This window comes from Varanus komodoensis, unplaced genomic scaffold (genome assembly GCF_004798865.1).
Source record: "Varanus komodoensis strain SLA01 unplaced genomic scaffold, ASM479886v1 scaffold79, whole genome shotgun sequence".
In the NCBI taxonomy this organism is placed as follows: domain Eukaryota; kingdom Metazoa; phylum Chordata; class Lepidosauria; order Squamata; family Varanidae; genus Varanus; species Varanus komodoensis.
Genome location: NW_025336467.1, coordinates 2,350,168 through 2,370,343, shown reverse-complemented (window position 1 = coordinate 2,370,343; position 20,176 = coordinate 2,350,168). Strand labels below are relative to the sequence as shown.

Below are 20,176 nucleotides of genomic sequence, written 5' to 3'. Positions count from 1 at the left end.
TAGGAGGGTGGCTACTCGGAGGAGGGCTTTCTCAGCGGTGGCGCCTAAGTTATGGGATGCGCTCCCCAGAGAGGTCCGCCTGGTGCCGTCGTTATTTGTTTTCCGGCGCCAGGCGAAGACCTTTTTATTTAAGCAGCATTTTAAATGTTAATACCACTGAATTTTATCTGGCCAGGGCGGCTTATTTTATAATGTGTGTTTTAAATTATTATGATTATTTTATATGTATATTTTAACTTATTGGTTTTATTTATTGTTGTAAGCCGCCCCGAGGCTTCGGCGAATGGGGCGGCATAAAAATGTTTTAATAAATAAATAAATAAATAAATAAATAAAAACAAATTACAGGGAACAGGGACAAATGCAGACCAAGGCTCACTGAACAGGCATATAATGGCCATTTAGGACCTGACAGGAGGAGAGTTTTCAGGGCCTGGGAGCTGCTTCCAAGGGAGAAACAGACCAAAAAAAAAAAACCCTGCCAGAGTCAGAGCAAAATTTAAGTCTTTAAAGACTGTGCCCTTGGCGTTTTATCAGGTGCTGCTGATTAGAGTCTGCTTTACACAACTGCACTTTGCAATCAGCACAGATTATGAAAGAACCAAATTCTGCACCTATGCATCTTGTGCATAAAGTGATGGAGTTTATTTATATATCACCTCTGTTCAGGACAGCCACTGCCTCACCTGGAGTAGATAATATTATATAAATTATAATTTATAATTATATAAATTATACTTTCAGAATATAAACTCCATTTATATTATATTATCCACTCCAGGGGAGGCGGTGGCTGTACTGAACCAGTGCCTGGCCGAGGTGATGGGCTGGATGAGGGCCCATAAACTGAGCCTCAATCCAGATGTGATGGAGGTCCTTTTGGTGGGTGGTTCGGGTTTTCAGGTAGGTGATTTTGGCCCAGTCCTGGACGGGGCTGCACTCCCTCTAAAGGGCAGGATCCACAGCGTGGGAGGATCCCTCGACCTGGAGCTGTCACTGGAAATCCAGGTGGCAGCGGAGGCGAGGAGTGCTTTCCTACAGCTCCGGCTGGTCCACCAGCTGCGTCCTTACCTGGACAAACACTGCCTAGCAACAGCGACACACGCTCTGGTAACCTCCGGGCTGGATTACTGAAACTCGCTCTATGTGGGGCTGCCCTTGAACATGGTCCTTCAAATGGATACTTCAACTGGTACAAAATATAATGGCTGCTGACGGGGAATGGCCATTATTCTCATACAATGCTGGTCCTCTACCAGCTCCACTGGCTCCCAGTTCAGGTCCTGGCCCAATTCAAGGTGCTGTTTTTCACCTGAAAAGCCCTGACCATCTTTGGACTGGGTTACCTGAAGGAACATCTCCTTCTTTATCTGCCCTCATGCCCCTTAAGATCAGTGAGGGAGGCCCTGCTCCGGGAGCCCTCTTTTAAGGAGATAAAAAGAACAACTACCTGGAGCAGGGCCTTGTCTGTGGTGGCACCCAGATTATGGCATGCGCTCCCTGGAGAGGTGCGCCTGGCACAGAGTTTATATTCTTTTTGGCGTCAAGTTAAATATTTAAATGTTATTTTTAAAATTAGTATTTTAATGTTTTAACAGTTACTTTTTATTTAATTTACTTTTACTGGTATGGATTGTTTTATTGTATCTTGATTTTAATTACTGTAAGCCATCCTGAGACGCTATGCCTAAGGGACGGCATATAAAAGTTTTAAATAAATAAATTCAGTCTCCTACTTCCTAGCTTTAGCATTGTGCCTAGCTTCTGTGTTGTTTAGAAGTGCATGCATTCCCAATTAGAGTTTACAGAGTGTTTATGGACCACGAGATAAGCTCCAATGCCATGACTGTGTCCTTTTAAGAATCTTGTGTCCACCTCCTGCATTTGGAACAGAAACAAGGTACATGCATTACTCTGACTGGGACAAGTCAGTTCAGCTGCTTAAAGCACCCTTTTCATACACATTTCTCAGATCATACATAAGCGCACACGCATGTAGCAGAGCAAAATGTACATTAGATCCAAAATGATCCAAGTTGAATAGGTACATGCCCCTCGTGTTTCACAAGGACTTTTAAAGAGGAATCTCTTTCTCAAGCCCTCTTAGGGTTCCTTTGCTAGTTCCCCAGTTCAGCGCACCTCTTTTCCCAGCTGCAGATTCCACTGCATTTTGTAGGCCTTTCTCACTACTGTTTGGTGGCCAGTGGCTGAGGAATGGGCATGGCCTTCTGGGAATTGGCCAACAAGGCATGCAGGATTTGGCCCCAAGTTCACAAATGCTCCACCTAGACATGGGTTAATTCCCAGTTCAGTCATGTTGTATATTATGGACTTTTTGATTGGTCACCACACCTATGATTCCAGCTGTTCCTGGCAGTGTCTACCTCTCACAAGAGTTTCAAACTTTTTTTCTAAGATCAAATTGGTTTCCATCAAAACCTCCTGAAATCCAAGGAATTATAATTTGGTGCATTCAGCTTTAACCATGTTCCTTTTCTTGTGCTTTCCACCTGTACTTTCCTTTGTGCAGTTCTATACCTCTGAAGCATACTATTCTTTGAGTGCTTGTGAGTGCAACAAACCTCTTTCTCCTGAAGGACAAAATTCAGTTTATGAAATGCTTTTTCAAAGCTTTCACTCCCAGTAAGTCAGTCTTTGAAAAAGCATTCCTTTGAAGAGGGCGAAAGCTGGAGAACCACCAATTGGCAATACAGTGTGTTCAGTTCTGGGCACAGCTGCTTGAGAAAGGTTCCGGAAAATAGAAAAGGTTCAGAATAAAGATGATCTGGAGAGCCAGTGTGGTGTAGTGGTTTAGAGCATTGGACTGAGACTCAGAAGATCTGGGTTCTAGTCCCTGCTCAGCCATGGAGCCTGCTGGGTGCCTTTGGGCCAGTCACAGCCTCTCAGCCCAGCCTACCACACAGGGTTGTTGTTGTGCGGATAAGATGATGGAGGAGAATGATGTAAGCTGCCTTGAGCCCTTTGTAGGAAAAAGGCAGGATATAAATCGATAAATAAATAAATAAATAAATAAATATATCTGGGGACTGGAAGCAAAGTCCTGTGAGAAGAGATTGAGAGAAATGGGCATACCAGCCTCAAGAAGAGAAGGCTGGGTGGTGGTGGGGGGGGGGCGGGGGGTTGGATAGCACCCTACAAGTGCTTGAAGGACTGTCACAAAGAGGAAGGATGAGAACTGTTCATCGTTCCAGGGAGCAGGACGTGGAATAATGGGCTCAAGTTGCCGGAACCCAGATTCTGGCTAGATAGTAGGAAAGTTCTCATGGCTGTTGGAGCAATATGACAATGGAACCAAAGACCTGGGGAGGCGGTGGGCTCTTCCACACTACAAGCATTCAGGATACAACACCATAGCCACAGTCGGGACACGTCGAGCGACCAGCCGCAAGAATGTGTGCTCGGATTCATACCAGGGAGACGTTTTTTGTTACGAATCTCAACAGTTTATTAGATCAAATCTTCAGGTACCCTTTGCAGAGACAAATCTTACAAACAGCGCTGCCAGGTAGAGCTTCCAGAACATATACAGAGTGCTTTATAGGTTCTGAGTCACAGTGTACCCAGCAGCAGGGCAGGTGAAAGGGAACACAAAGAAGTGAGAGATCTGCAGAGGATTCTTAATACAATAGCACTTGATTACGGGAGAGTAACACAGCAAATGCAGGTCTTGGCTACCAGTCTGTACAAAAATTAGTCAGGCTTGGTTGCTGCGGCAAGTAGGTTATAGCAGAAAAGCCAAAATACAGTTAACTTTAACAGCTGAATGTAGCAGGTACCTCAGCTGAGCGCAAGAGTTCCAGTCTCTTGAAGGAATGGCAATGCTAAACAGTAACCTGGCTTGGAATTCCGATACTTTCTGAGAAAGAGGTGCAGGTATTTTTTAACACAAAGGCACATATAAGCAACCTTTTTCTACCAGGATTTATCTGAATTCCCCGACACCATCCAAGACGGATGGTTCACTTGCACTGGGAGCCCTGCACTGAGCAGGGGGGTTGGGACCCAGTGGCCTTCTGGCCCCTTCCAACTCATCTATTCTATAATTCTGTGAAAAGAAAAAGACACAGAGTTAATTTTTTCCACCCTGTAAAATACTTTATTTTGCTTGACCCATAAGTTCTTGTGCAATATACAGCTGTACCTATAGAATAAATTTTATCCAAAGGTCTTGAATACATTATATTTGCTTTAAATTTCATGGGAAGGGGAAATTCTTGTTCCCCCAACCCGTTAAATAAACATTTGCCCATTTACTTCATGATGGGTCTCTAATACGAAATGTAGGGCTTTTTTTCCTTTTTCTTTAAAAAAATAGAAAGTACAATTTTTCACAACAAGACATTCAATGCGAACAGAAGCAGTTCAGTATTCTAAATCTAAAAATGCATTTCTTTCTGGGAACAGCTGTCTGCCCACTAAAGTGTGTGCTCGTGTGAGACCGTGTGTAGCATTTAACAAATAAGCTGTCCCCGTATCTTTTTTCTTCCCAAACATAAAGCATGAAAAACAGGCTGAAATTGTATAGATTTCTGTTTTACACCAACATTCACAGGAATAAATACATCAACCAAGTTTTTTTTTTCTTTTCAAACACATGTGAAGATTCTAGAAGTGATAAACACACATCAAAGCTTTCTTAACAAAAATAGATAAACGTCTCCGTTTGTATAGAGATATATAAACTGCATCCCTTGTGAATCATCTTCTTCTCCTCAGGTCATCCCTCCAGACAACATCACCCCAGTCTACTTTCTGTGCAGGGTATTTTCAATCTATCCCTGTCCACCATGAGGACTAGAAACTCATGTTGGTTTTGTTTTCTAAGAGCTGAATGTCAAAATGCAGGGTTGCTGTATTTGTGGGATGTAAATATTCTGCCTTCCTCACTCTTTTACTGGTCTGAACTGGACTGTACTTTTTGACTCACTGATACTTTATAGGGCGTATTACAAACAGCAGTGCAGGCTGTGAGAATTCTGATAGTGGTGATCCAGCAAAATTGGAGTGTGTCAAGTCAGGTATGGCTAACTGCCAGTGTAGAAAACTTTCTAATAGTGGTACGTCCCAGAGCCACAGTTCCTAGGACAAATGTTAAACACGTTTAACTTTCCTACACCATTTGGGTTACCCATAAAATGTGACCCTAATATGCCACAAAGCCAGGGAAGGACCCAAGAATCAGAAATGGGGAAAGGTGTTGGGGTTCCACTGGGACCCTCAACTTGGACCACCACTATGACAGCCACAATGCAGTAGTTACGCTGAGAAGTGGCAACTATTATTATTTTTTTTAAATCCGTGCCCCTGGGCCGTTTGGATCGAAGGAAAAAGTGCATGAGTGACGTTAGCAGTGTGAAGCATGGAGAATATTAGAAAGTCCCAAATGCCATCCTCGTTGGTAGCCTGTGTACCTTTGTAACACAAAATGCAGACTTTAAAAAACTTCAAGCTGGCAGTTGTTCAGTTCTGCTCCTGGGTGCTTTTTTCCTCCCATTTTTTAAAATTTTTATTTGTCTGTATTTATTTTATTTGCATACTTCCCAATAGCCCAAGCCCTGCAGGAAGCAGACAACAATTTATCACGAAAGGAGGGGCGAAACTGGAATCTAGGGAACCCAAGCTCAGGCGGGCAAAGTGCATTTTACATGTGTAGCAGAATTTCTGTCCTGACATAAGGTGCTTCTCTGGTCCTAGAGTGGATGGGATGGAAAAAGAAAACACCTACAACCTCATCCATGTTATGTCTTGGTTTGGTGAGAATGCTGGTCATTTAACTTCATGAGCTGCAGAAAAATGGGGCTATAATATTTCTCCCCACCATCTGAAAAATCTGGTCAGCATTCAAGAATTAAATTATAAATACGCTTTCCTGGATAGAGTGTCAAAAAATTTCCCTTTAAGTAGAAATCCCCTCAGCTCATCAGCTTCACATCACTCTTTCCCTCCACAGACCCTCAGCCTGGAGTGCCTGGAAAATAAGACCCGGCAAAATGATGGCAGATCTTTTCTAAAGGCACCAACTCCGTCTTGATGAAAAATCAGCAGAGCTGACTTCTGGAAACTTCTGGAGAGCTTTGCAGTCAGGGTTGGCGGGGGGGGGTGCCCATGGCCACACTCCTGTCCTCCTTTGACACATGCCAGCATGAGCTCATAGCCTCTGAGAACAAACAGAGTGCTTCCAGGGGATCCCACCCAATCCCACTGCGCAAACCAAGCAATGTGGGAAGGGTGCGAGATCTGCAGAAGGAATGAAGTCCTGCTGACATCGGGATTTAATTTTAAAAACCCCAGTGAATTTGAACACAAATATTTAGCCTAATCAATAACCCACCACTCCCCAGCAGCTCTGCTGTGGGAAGAGAGTAGATTTAATGGCTGACTGTGCGAAATGACTTAGATGGCACTGCTTCTGTTTCAGTCGAGACGATGATGGTCTAGGGCCTCCTAGAACCTCAGAAGAGGTATCAAGATTCCCCCACATTCTAATTTTGCCCTGCTTTTCCCTTGCAAAAAGTTGACAATCCTCTTCTCTGTTGTAATTTTAAGAGGGGATTGAGGGTGATACAGGTAGAGCTGGCAGTTCTGAATTTCCATACCTTTGTGTCTGTCCTTTGTTTCGTGTCCCATGTGTACCGGGAATCTGCAGGCTCCGCTTTCCCTACCACAGACCTTTCAGTGTTACCGAAACACCATGGACAAAGCCGCAGGAAGGAGCTTCCGGGCCTGGTGCTCCCTGAATATCTAAGCTTCTGGCCCTGAATTAAAAACTGACAGCACTCTGTGTGTGAGCAAGTAGGATTTGGTCTTTTTTCTGAGGAGCGGCTCAATTACTCCATCAGGGACCAAAAGTTGGGGAATCCACATCCCTCCAGATGTTGCAGGATCACAGCCCCCTCTCTGGCACAGCTAGGGGATGAGGGGAATTGTAGTCTCACAACAGCCATGAGGTCCCCACTGCAGACGTCGAGCGATGCTTTTCTGCTGCCAAGTTAGCCCTCTGAATTCAAGTCCCCTTCAGTTTCTACTCTCTCCTTTCTATCGGGGGGTCCAGCCCCTCTGCTCTGGATTGTCAATTGCCAATTATATTTCCAAAATCTTCAAGAGGCCACCCCTGAAAGATTTTAAAAAACACACACTTCCGGTCTGCTGTGGGCCCCGGCAGGGTTCGTTCCCCTACAGACACCTCCCGGCTCGAGCTCCCAGCCTCAGGTCGACCAGGCCTTGCCTGGCCTGCTTCCTGTACGTCAGAGCTGGCTTGTTTAAATGAGGAAAAAGTTACAACACGGCACAGAGGGATATGCAAACCCACCGAAGGAGGCGGGCATGCAGAGCAGCATGAGGGCAGGCATTATGCGGGTCTTGTGAGTTTCTGTGGATGTGCTCCCGTGTTGTGGGGGACGAGCGGAGAGGAAAAGTTTGCTCAAAGCAGGCAGGTGATGCAACAGTGCTACCTATCTATTTGTTCTAGTAAAAGGCATTCACATTCATTTTGCCAGTATGGCAAACACCAGGGGGTGGGGGTTGGGGGTCCTTCAAAGGTGCATCTACATTCAATAGCAAACCACGGTGAGGAGAAAGATACCCCAACCGTGACCTGATTGTTGGTCACTTGATTTACAATAAACCTGTGGGTGGGGGGTTGCGTACTTTTGATTCTCCCCCCCCCCCACCACCTTCTGCTAGCCTCCAGAGTTTTGGTTACTCTGCAGATCTATGCCACCAACGGCTCTTAACTCTCCCAAGCTCCACTGCAGTACAGCTCAGAGCTGAAGACCTCTTTGTAAAGGGGTGGAAAGTTTGTGGCGGTCTCCGGATAGATGAGGCGGAAAAATTCCAGTTTGTCCAAGTGAAGTTTGCAGATTGTCTTCATCAAGGGGAGTTTGGAAATGATCTAGAGAGAAAAGAAGACCAGTTTAGAAAACGGAGCAGAAGGAAGTTTCAACTGCTTAGAGGTGGAGCTGGATTTATGCCGCTGCTGCTGAGAAAAAGCAAGCAAACATGACATCATCCCTTTCCCTGTAGTTCTCCTCAAGAGGAGCTTTCCTAGAAATGGAGCCCTTTTCTGGTCAGGAATGCATCTGGAAACGGGGAGCAATTCAACCCCGTGGGAACAACAGCACACGGAAGACAAGACAAGAACTGGAACCGGAAGGAGGAAAATGCTGCTGGAAATGTTTACCGTGCCACGTTGCCAGGGCTTTGGCTTCTGGTTTATTTGTTGGATTAGGAGAAAGCCCCTTTACTCTTGGGGTTTATACCTTTTCCCCTTTGTTGGTGTTCCCAGGACCATGTGGCATTGTCCTTTCGGTGTGATACCCCTGCTTGCAAAAACAAACCCTTCACATAGGATCTTTTGGCAAGATCAGAAAGCAAGGCTGGACGTTCCTCATCCAAAAAGACCCCCCAAAAATGGCTGCGAAGCACGAGGGAGACCGTGGAGATTTCAGGTGAAGGCCCCACAAATTACTATGAGCATGAAAATCAGGGGTGCAAGATAAATGCCTTCATGCGGGAAAGCTCCCTATCAGATGGTGAAATTTGTCTAAATTGGTTTAAAATGTCTACTGCTCTAGCTCAGAGCATGGTCTGAAGGCGCATGCACCATGTGGAAGCTAAGCAAGTCCGAGACTGGTCTGAGCTTGGAGGGGAGACCCCGTTGGAACTGCATGTCACCACCTTGAGCCCCACTATGGGGGAAAGGTAGGATATAAATATGAGAAATAAATAGTACAGACTTTCCTGATTAGGTGTACCCTTCAGATGTGCTGGACTACAGTTATGCTGGCTGAGGCTGATGGAGGTTGCAGTCCAACTTTCCAAGAAGGGATCAGGTTGGAGAAGGCTGGATTAGTTTTCTCCACCACAACTGCTTTGAGAAAGCTTGGGATTTGCAGTACATCTTCAAGATGATCTTAAGGTCTAGAAACTTGCTTTTATAAGTTTTTTTTAAAGCAAGCCAGCAAGCCCAGGTCTGAAAGCTGAATTTCCAGGCCCAACTTTGTCATTTTGTGACATGTGATGTCTGTTAATAGAAACGCATGGGTCAGAGACCATTCCCTGGTACATAATGAAAGATGGGAAATACAAGGAGCCAGCTAGCTCTGACACCTATCAGTCTGGGCATGATAACCTCCTCAACCTGTCCCCCCATATACACCTCTCTCCCTGCACATATTCCTACAAAAGCAGCAACAGATCCAGCTGTGCTCCTTGGGTTTGTATGATTAAATAAAGATCACTAAAAATGCACAGGTAGGCATACTTGGTAGGAGTGTCCACCAGTCATGTGCTAAAGAATTATTGTGCACAAAATATTTCTGCGCAGCCTTTCAGGGCAAGCCTTCCCCACAAGAGCAGCTTGCACAATGCAAAAATACACTACAATACAATGCAAAAATACAATAAAAACAGCAGAACAGTGAAAATAACATCTGTGCATAGTTTTTGTCCTGGGGGCCAGAGCCCCTGAAAATTGGGTCCCCATTATTATTTCATTGCATTTATATTCTCCCATTTTTCCCCTTTTCTGAGAAGCCCAACACATCCCAGGCAGCTTCATTTTAATCTCGCAACAACAACACTGCAGGGTAGGTTAAGCTGAGAGGGAGTGGCTGGCCTAAAGTCACCTACGAAGCTTAATGGCCAAGTAGGGACTTGAACCCGGATCGCCTGGGTCCCTGCCCCACATTCTTAACCACTATGTCACCCTTGCCTCATCCCTACCCAGGTGAGTGGGCACCGCACCTTCCTTCTCTGCCTATAGGGAATTCCCACCTTCTAAATCAATCAGTCTCCCTCCCTCCCTCTCTCTCTGCATTCTCTTTTCTTAATTTTTATTGTTACCTTGGATAATCTGTCATCATGGACATTTTTCTTCTGGGTTTCGTGCTGCAGAGACAAGTAGATTTTGTCCTGGAGTTTCTGGACCCTCTTTGGCTCAAAAAGACAGGGGCGATCTGAGAAACAGAGAGAAGTGATCAGTCAGCATCGCTGGGAATTGCAAAACTGGCGTCATTTCTTTGCAGTTCAAGCAGTGATTTTCTGTGTCTGGCAGGGATGGTGACTCCCAGGAAAGGAGCTAAGAAAGGTGGGCTCGAACAAGAAGTTGCTCTGATTGTCTAGCTGGGTCAAAGCATTTATTAGGAGGGTGAGTACCCAGAAGAGGGCCTTCTCTGCGGTGGCGCCCCACTTATGGAATGTGCTCCCCCAAGAGGTCCACCTGGTGCCGTCGTTATTTGTTTTTTTGGCACCAGGCCAAGACCTTTTTATTTAAACGTTATTTTAATTGTTGAATTTATTTATTGATTTTATATTTATGCTGGGATGTCTCCAGTTTTTATGTATTTTTATGTATTTGTATAGTTATTTATTAGTATTGGAAGCCACCCCAAGGCTCTTGCGAATGGGGCGGCATATAAGTGTTCCAAATAAATAAATAAATAAATAAATAAAGTTAAAGCATTTTATTGCATGCTTCAGGCAACCAGGCTTACATGAGGTCCGTTAAAAATAATAAAGGCAGTCCCACTGGCTTACAGTAAAGAAAAAAATACATGGCATACAAGGAAAAGAGATGGGGAGGGTAGAGGAAAAATTAATTAGTTTGTCAGTAGGATGACCCTATTTCCTCTCTCATCTCCCTCTGAACCCAGATGGAACCCCCTGCATCACATGATGGTCTTTTTCCACCAAGTGAAGACCTTTCTATTCTCCTAGGGCTTTTGGAAACATTGATGATTTTAATTTAGTTTTAGGGATGATGAACAAATCTGCAACAGCCCAAATGAGTTTGGATTTGTATGAATATGACTTGGTCTCTGCAGCAGATTAGTTTTTTTCCAGGTTGTACAAATCTGCAGATGAATTCTTTTAAAATACATATTTTCTGTATTTGGATGGAAATGTAGGTTTAAAAAAAAAACCTTGCTAAAATGTGCATTTCCTCTATAGGCTAAGCCATGAATATGTGGATTTGGAGCGATTTGCATAATTTAGGGGATTTGTGAATTTTTGGAAGTGTGAATTCACAAAAGATTGTGCAAATTTGTTTCTGTCAATGAGGAGTCTTGGAAATCTTCAAAATTGAAATGGAGCATCGCTAAGGAGGGTGGGGTGTGGGGGAGCCCTCCACCAGCCCCCAGGTGTATTCGCCCACCCCTGGAGAAGACACGAGATGGACCAGTCATCGTTGTTCCTGGGCTGCCAGCGTATCTTGCAACAGAGGGCAAGAAAACACAACCCACGGCACCTGGCAGCCATACCGGTGCTCGGGCGAGCCACGCACCTGGCGAGAAGAGGACTGCAGCCGTGAAGAGTGCCACCTCCGCTTCTGAGAGGTGCAGCTGGCAGAGGCTCCTTCCCAGTTCAAAGATGGCGTTGATGAGGTCGTCGCAGCCTAAGGAAAGAGTAAACTTTGCTGGGTGGGGCGAATCATTGCGGCCTTGCCACTGTGGCACCCCAAGTCTTTGTTCCACATGTTTTTGGAAAGCTGAAGGCAGCAAAATGGAAAATATATCCTGTGTGGAGGTGCAAATGGGGCAGGGGGTTCTCTTTGGGAACACCGCCTTGACTCCTCAGGACGGGGGTCTTTCTACCACACGGATATTTCTGTATGACACCTAATTTGCCTGGCCAGGGTGACTTATTTTATATTGTTAAATGTTTGTATTTTAACTTATGTTGTGAGCCGCCCCAAGGCTTTGGCGAATGGGGCAGCATAAAAATGTTTTAATAAATAAATAATAAAAATAAATAATAAAAATAATTTGGGGTGTCTCAGCTACTCATCAAAAGGGTTATGCAGCTAGTCCCTCTTTTCCTCCTTAGGCAAAGAAGTGAAGAGGATATAAAGTGGAACAGAACAATATTGCCAGAATCCGCCATGAAAATCAGCGGGGGTGACTGCGTGTTCTAACGTTGCCTTTTTCCCTTTCAAAGCACTCAGGACCACTTAGAACACTCTCCTGCTCTCAATCTCCCCGCCACAACAAGTGGGCCTCAAATGGAGCCACCTGGGTGACTTTGGTCCAGTCACAAACTCTCAGCCCAGCCTACCTCACAGGGTTGGTGTTGTGGAGAGAAGATGGAGAGCAAGAGAAGAATGATGTAAGCCGCTTTGAGTTTGTGAGAAAAAAGAAGGATCAAAATCTAATCAATAAATAAAGGTAAAGGTTTCCCCTTGATGTGAAGTCCAGTCATGCCTCATCTCCATTTCCAGCCTGAGGGAGCCGGCGCTTGTCCGCAGACGGTCTCCGGGGTCATGTGGCCGCATGACTGAACACCGAGGTGCACGGAGTGCTGTTACCTGCCCACTGAAGTGGCACCTCTTTATCTCCTCGCATTTGCATGCTTTCGAACTGCAAGGTTGGCAGGAGCTGGGACGGAGCAACGGGAACTCGCCCCGTTGTGCAGATTTGAACCGGCGACCTTTTGATCAACCAGTCCAGCAGTTTAAACCACTGCGCCACCGGCATCCCCAGTCAATAAATACTTAAGTAATAAATAAATAAAACATGCAAACCCTGGGAGAGTACCAAATAGCTGGAATGCCAGACAGCTGGATTCAGACCTGAGCCAGGCAGGAGTTGGCCCATAGACTTGAAACTGCAGCTCTGGTATAAAGAAACTGCGGCACTGAGAACTCCCCCCCCCCGCCCCGCCCCACTCCCATGGCCGTGAATCCTTTCTGTTTTGGGTCAGGCATGCAACTAAACCAGCAAGGTCGTTAATCATCACCACTGTGGTCAGAAATGATCACCCACACTCAAGAGCTACCTACAAAGAACCCATTCCTGCTCACCAACCATGTTGTGCCGTGGTTTGTAACTGGGTTCTGAAGTGTGGGTTATCCATGCATAACCAACCATGGGTCGCCAGGGCAGCTAGGCCGTGTTTACCCATGTGTCACGCATAGGCCAACGACAACCTTCCTTCCGCTGCTAAGGATGGACTGTCGTGTGTTCTGAGCCCTGAGAGTCGGTCTTCCGAGAGTTGGCCGTCCGTTCTTACCGAGTGGCTTGAACATCTGTGTCCCACTGTATTTCCCAGCAAAGAGTACTGCGTTGTTCAAAGGGTTGAAGGCCTGAATCATTCGAATGAGGAGAACCTCAAGACAACCTAATATGCACAGAGATACCAGAGGAGGGAGGAGGAGGAGGAGGAGGGATGAAGGAAAGTTTCCATGATCCGGAGCATTTGGCGGAACGGAAAGGAAAAAGGAGAACAGAACCCATCCAACCAAATCCGTGGTTCAAACAACCACATTGTTATACATCATCGTTAAGTATCGTTAAATGATACGAGAAGGGAAATGTTAAGAATTGAACCCACAAAGAAAGGAAGAGGTGGAATAAAATAAAATAAAAAATGGAAAGAAAAGGAGAAAGAAGGGATTAGAGGTGTATTTTACATTATTATTTGTTTCAATAAATAATATTTACATCTTGACATTTTACATCATTTGATATTGTTGCATTTTTCATTTTGACTCATTGTGTTTTGTAGTACTTATTCTGAGTTTTCATATACTGTCTATTACGTATTTTAAAATTGAATTCATATACTGCCCAAAGATCCATGGGGCAGGTAAAGGTAAATTGAAATCAATCCATTCATTTTTATTGAACAGTCACAGACCCAACAACAACTGAAATGAAGTGAAATGACGTAAAAAAAATAAGATGAGCTTTACTGGATCAGACCCAAGGCCCAGCGAGACCCACATTTGGACAAGTACCCAGCCAGCTGCCCATGGGGTGCCCCTAGCTAGAACATGAGTGCATCAGCACGCTCCTGCCATGTTCCCCAGCAACTGGGGTACACAGCCCTCTGATCCTGGAGGCAGCTTAAATCTTGAGGACTAGGAGCACCAAAACTCCTCCTCCAGCCATTTGTCCAGATTGCAGCACTGACCACATCCTCTGGGGAAGGAAATGCCATATTGAATTCTGTGGTGTGCGCAAAGTCCTTCCTCCGACTGGTCCTGAATCTCTTCTCTCATCAGTCGCATGGGAAGGGCCCCAGTCTTAAGGGAGCAGGATCGAAAAGGTGCCCTCTCCTCCTCCTCCACCCCAGGTGTAATTCTGTACTCCTCTCCCATGGGCAAGAGGCGAGCACAACTCTTTCTAAGCACCCCACTGTGAACTTTCCTCAAAGATGAGTTGCTCCGATGCAACAGGAGCAGCAGGTAAATTCACATATGGACCTTTGATTTGTCGTTCATCTTTACATGGACAAATGCTCAGCTGAGAAGGTGTGCATTCACGCAGCAGGTGCAATCAGGTAAATGAGGGGCACCTTCCATGAGGCAGGGGGAAATCTGGCCTCGGGCAGATGATTGCAAGAGACGTCTGAGCCAGATTCTTTGCTAGCCAGAGAATGAAGCAAACTGCCACCCCAGAGGATGCGACAATCAACCGCCTAATTCCAGGGCCTGAGCTCAGCACGATCCCCAAGTTTTCATGAAGGGTCTTTCATAAGCTGACCATGGAATAAATGTCAGGGCTGAACCCCTTTCCCAAGATGTTGTTTCCTTCTTAAAACCCACAGCAGGAGAACGGTTGTCTAAAGCCCCTCACCTGCTTTGAGGAGAATGATTTGGTCGTTCTGACATAGCTCCATGAAGCCGTCGATGCGTTTGGCAAACTCCACGACATAATGGATAGCGTTCGAAATCTGCTGGGCACATTCCTGCCACATGGCCTCGCAGCTCTGTCAGGAACAGAACCAGGGAAAGGGGTCAGCCCACAGCTTGGATGCCTGCAAATATTTACCTTTGCCTTCACCCTGCCACACACGACCAACAAGGCCCCCCCTGCATGTTATGATTCTGATCCTGGATGAATGAGCCTCCATGGGCAGAGGAAGTCTACCTCTGCTGTGGACAAACATGCCCTCTTTCTCCATCACACCCATCCTAGGCGAGCATTTTGAAGGGCAAGATCTTCAGTTCGACCTATCCAAGCAGTCCTGAACTGACTACAGGAGAAGGAAACCTACCTTGTTTTGCATGTTCTTGATCCTCTCCTGTGAGTAAAATGTCAAGGTGAGCTCTTTCAGTTCCTCGCTGGTGTACTGCAATGTGTCCATGTGTGATTTGACCACATTCTGGATCATGAATTCTGACAACACAAAAACATGCAGCGGTAAGGAGGTTTTCCCCAGTGACACCCAGGAAGCTACATCACAGGACTGAAGCTCCATCAGCGTTTCCCCAGAAAACAAGATGCAATTAAATTTCAGCCCTGCAAAGAATCTGGAGGCTTGTCAGGCCAGGAATCCTGACCTGTTACCTGATCTTTGCCTACAGGGGCTAAATTTGGGACCTTCTCCGTATTGCCCTCAAAACCGGGTCTTATATTAATTTTTGCTCCAAAAAATGCATTATGGCTTATTTTCAGGTGATGCGTTATTTTTTCACATACAAAATTCTACATTTATTCATGTACAAAAGTCTACATTTATTCAAATAGTCATGCCATTTTCATCTGGAACATCATCTTAACTCTCCAAACCCTGCACTGTCTTGCAATGGATGTGCAAAAAGCTTCTGTTTGGCTGACGATCTTAAATGGGGCTTTTTTGGGGGTAGGACTGATATTATGAGCATCCTGAAAAATCGTGCTAGGGCTTATTTTCTGGTTAGGTCATATTTTTGGAGAAACGGGGTACATGTAAAGCATGTGCCACAGAGTCATTGGCTCATCGGAAAATTATTAAAAGGCCAAGAAACCGATGCAAACCCCCGAGACAAAAACAACAGGGACTAGAAACATGAGAGAATGCTACCTGGGTATGATTTGTCCTCATGAAACAGGAACAGAAGCTAACCCCATCTGTAACAGGGATTAATGAATCCCTGAGCACCTTTGCAGCTGAACAGGATCTGGCTGCCATGAGCCACCAAGGTACTAACCAAGATCCATCACTGATATATCTGAGGCCAGCTGGATGCTACTGAGAGGGCTGTGGGAGAAGGGGCTCGGTTCAAGCGCCAACTCGCAGAGGGCGTCTGGCTTGGCATGCATGGAGTCGCTGTTGTCCATACTGGATGGGTCTGGCGACGGCTGCGTAGAGGTCAGCAGGTCCAGGTTATAGCCAGTGCTGTCTCCATCCGGGGTCAAAGGGAGGTCGAAGAGCAACCCATCTGACAGCACAGAAATATCGTCCAGGTCGGACAGGCCACTGCTCACGCTGGTGGTGTGTACCCTGGACGACATCTCCAGGTCACCCTTGGCTTGGCTGATCTGATCCTGCATTTTCTGGTGCTTCTGCACCTCAGCGTAGAGGCTGTCCCGTTGCTTCTTGGACATGCGGCCAAACTTGACGGCTGCGAGGGTGGAGGGACAGCAGGGGACCAGGTATTAGAAGGTGGCCACATCCAAACAGGCCTTCCCCTGATGGGCTTGAAGAAAAAGCCAGTTCTTCAAGACCCCATTCGAGATCTCTATCAGACTCTGAGAGGCGGCCTGCTGGCACCTTGGCCCAGGCACCTGGCAATGCCAGGAAGAAGCCATCCAACATGACTTCCATGGGAGGTGTGGAAGCCCAATGGTGAGGGCTGGACATGCACATGGTGGGCATGTCGTGAGCAGAGCCAGCTAGAGCCGGGGGTCAGACTAGATGGCCCAGGAGGCTCCTTCTGACTCGCTCTGTTTCTAAGTTTCTAACGCAAGCAAGAGCATAGGGAACCCAGCTAAAGAACTAGTGACTGGAGGGGCAACCTTATTTGCTGTTCTGGCCAGGGGAAGCTTTTCATTTTTGGCTTGATGGAAGTTTAAAGAGTTGCACCAAGCCATGGGTTATAAACCATGGTTGGTGACCATGTCATGCGAACCCAGTCAGTCCAGCCACATGTGCTTTGTGGCTCAACCCGCACGGACAGGTGCGTCTGTGCTGCCTTCCCCTCTTCCTGAACAGTCCTAACCCTTCAGCTGGCCCCACCGGCTAGGTCAAAGCCGAAACCCACCATCGCGGGACATGCCCAAGGCCAAACACTTCTGCAAGCGGCAATATTGACATCGGTTCCGGTTGTTGCGGTCAATGACGCAGTTCTTTTGCCTTGAACAAGAGTAGGCGGTACTGCTTTGCTGGCTCCTGCGGAAGAAACCCTGTGCGGAACGGACAAGAACAGGAGGAGAGTGAGGTGTTTCTTGAGAGCCGTAAGAAGACAAGGTGGAGGATGGATAGATGGCTGGCACATGGGGTAAAGCGCACACTAAAACCATGCCTGGATCACACCACTGCAGTCCGAAATGCTGCAGGTATGGATATGCTGGTGGAGAAACTGGGGAGTGTTGGGATACACCAAAGCACCGTCCGGTGGATTAGGGCATGGCTGACTGACCGAAAGCAGAGGGTAGCCATTAGTGGGGAATCATCGGGATGGCAGCCAGTGACAAGCAGGGTCCCCCAGGGCTCTGTCCTGGGGCCGATCCTGCTTAATCTTTTCATCAATGACATGGAAGAAGGGGTGAACAGTCTCTGATCAAATTTGTAGATGACACTAAAACTGGAGCAGTGGCCACAACTGAGAAGCAGGTACTCCAGATCCAAAAGGCTCTGGACTCTTTGGGTACTTTCCTCGGAAGAGGGGGAGCAAAGCCCTAGTGTCCAACTTCTGTATCAGGGGCCAGGTTCCAGCAACAGACAGAAGCAAAGGGGAAATACTGGGACCCAAGTAACAGAACTATCTATCTATTTTACTGTATTTTTTTCCTGCCAGTCACAAAGCCCTCAGAAGTGCATTATGATGTTTTAAGAATGGGGAAAATGGCACACCAGCTGTAAAACCACCCCATGCTTTGCATTTGGGGCAGTGAGGCCAGTGAGGGGAAGGGGTGTCAATTTGGGACCACAATTTATTTTTACTTATTTATTTTATTTATTTATTTTCAGATTTATATCCTGCCTTTTTCCTACAAAGGGCTCAAGGCAGCTGACATCATTCTCCTCCTGCATCTTATCCCCACAACAACATCCCTGTGAGGTAGGCTGGGCTGAGAGTCTGTGACTGGCCCAAAGTCACCCAGTGGGCTCCATGGCTGAGTGGGGACTCGAACCCAGATCGCCTGAGTCCCAGTCCCACGCTCTTAACCACTACGCCACACTGGTCTCACCAATGGGCTGGTTTGTCTCCCCAGCTGAAGTTCGGAATCCTGGCTTGAAGGGAAGGTGCCTTGGCAGGCATTCCTGAAGAGGAAGAGTTTTGCAATTCAATCTCACACATGTTTATTCAGAGGCTACCTGAGAACAGGTCACCTGAGAGGAAACCACTGAACTCAGTGAGGCTAACATGCTGGCCCGGATCCACATAACTTCAGGTAGAGCTGGGATATCTTGCAAGAAATCTCCGGGCTTTTGCAGGGTCAACCCTCTTGGCTAAACAGACCAAAGGCTAAACTGGCAAAATGCAGGTTCTTCAGCTTTAACTCTCCTTGGTTTTGTTTGCAGTAAGTCAGCTGAGAAACCCATCCTGAGGGTCCACTCTTACACCCTCCCTCCATACAAGGGCCCTTGGCCCTAACTCACCTTGCATCCCTCGCAGGTGATGACACCATAGTGGATCCCAGAAGATTTGTCTCCACATATCTTGCAGGGGATGACCTCAATTTGTGCTGCAAAGAGAAACACAGGTGGGGAGGGGAAAAGAAGATAGTCCAAATGGTAAATGGCCTTTCAGCCACGCCTCTTTTAGAAGTTAGGAATTTATTGATTCTGCAGTGCCAAGTACCCAAAATTAAACAGATATGTTTTAGTGGCATTAATGCTGTCTGCAAAGGAGGGATCCCTGCCCCAGAGATCTTACAGACGTCCAAGAAGGAGGTGAGAAAGAAAGGGTTAAAACTGCAAGAGTCGTGGAAATAAGTGAATTCGGAGAAGCGATCTGAAGAGAAAGAGGCACCGAAGACTGCCCTTGTGCAATTGACAGTGGCTTCACCGAAGAAATCAGGAAATGAGGCTTTTAAAGGATGGGCAGCTAAGCCCCGCAAGCTGAGCTGGGTTAAAAGCACTGCAGCCAGCTGGAAAAGCTGGCAACCACTCTTGGTATTATCTTTCAACTTGCAGTGCCACCAGCTCCCTGGAGAGGGCAGTCATGTACATGACAGAAATAGAATTATGTCACAGAAATGCAATTTTTAAAAATAAAATGCACAACAGGTTAGGGAGACGTAAACATTTGGGCAGCTTGGCTAAGAAGAATCTAGAAACAGGATCATGGCCCAGACTCCAGCACGGGCTACTGAAAGCTGGCAAAAAACAAGCTTTCAACCAGTTATTTATCTGGACCCTTGCACTCTAAGAGTCTCTGTATTTGCTCTCCTTGTATTTTCCATGCCAAAAGAAGATACTGGCAGAGAGAGAGAAAAACAGCTGACCTCATGTAGAGCGAGAGCAACAGACATGGTCCCCTCTCTCTCTCTCATTTTTTTCCATGTCACTCAACAGCTGAATCTGTTTAGGCAGTTCACAACAGCACATTAAAATACAATGACAATGCACCACATCAAGGCATATTTTCCGCAAGAACAGGTCCTGCCAGACAAACCTTGTGGGATTCTATGTCAAGGTTTCGAGGTGGCTGGATGGAGGGGATGCAGTGGATGTGGTATACCTGGATTCCAGCAAGGCCTTTGACAAAGTGCCCCATGATATCCTGGTGGAGAAACAGGAGTTTTGGGATACACCAAAGTGGATTAGGGCAGGGTTGACTGACTGAAAGCAGAGGGTAACCATTAGCGGGGAATCATCAGGATGGTGGCCAGTGACAAGCGGGGCCCCCAGGGCTCTGTCAGGATGGCATTCAGTGAGGATAACTGCAAGGCCTTGTACTTGGGGCATAGGAATGAGTGCCATAAGTACAGGTTAGGGGACAAGTGGCTGGAGAGCAGCACTTGCGAAAGGGACCTCGGGGTGCTGACTGACTGCAGGCTGAACATGAGCCAGCCGTGTGATGCGGTGGTCAAGAGGGCGAACGCCACCCTTGGTTGCACAGCCAGAAGTGTGGCTTCTAGATCAAGAGAGGTATTACTGTCACTCTATACAGCTCTGGTGCACCCACAACTGGAGTATTGTGCTCAGTTTTGGGCCCCTCATTACAGAAAGGATATAGCCAGGTTAGAGTCAGTGCAGCGAAGGGCCACAAGGCTGGTGGCCA

The 20,176-nt window shown here is 46.6% G+C and overlaps 1 protein-coding gene across 1 annotated transcript in view; it reads right to left on the bottom strand.

Moving 5' to 3' along the window:
* Positions 1 to 7,750: 7,750 nt before the first annotated feature.
* The window catches only part of LOC123035364 (nuclear receptor ROR-beta-like), a 31,115-nt gene continuing 18,689 nt past the window's right edge, over positions 7,751 to 20,176 (bottom strand). The window contains exons 2-10 of the mRNA XM_044453440.1: positions 18,550 to 18,635; positions 16,988 to 17,129; positions 15,935 to 16,348; positions 15,019 to 15,140; positions 14,598 to 14,730; positions 13,030 to 13,137; positions 11,306 to 11,416; positions 9,865 to 9,977; positions 7,751 to 7,912 (exon numbers count right to left, since the gene is read on the bottom strand). Of these exons, the coding sequence (XP_044309375.1) occupies positions 7,751 to 7,912; positions 9,865 to 9,977; positions 11,306 to 11,416; positions 13,030 to 13,137; positions 14,598 to 14,730; positions 15,019 to 15,140; positions 15,935 to 16,348; positions 16,988 to 17,129; positions 18,550 to 18,635 (1,391 nt within the window). The remainder of the gene's footprint in view (positions 7,913 to 9,864; positions 9,978 to 11,305; positions 11,417 to 13,029; positions 13,138 to 14,597; positions 14,731 to 15,018; positions 15,141 to 15,934; positions 16,349 to 16,987; positions 17,130 to 18,549; positions 18,636 to 20,176) is intronic.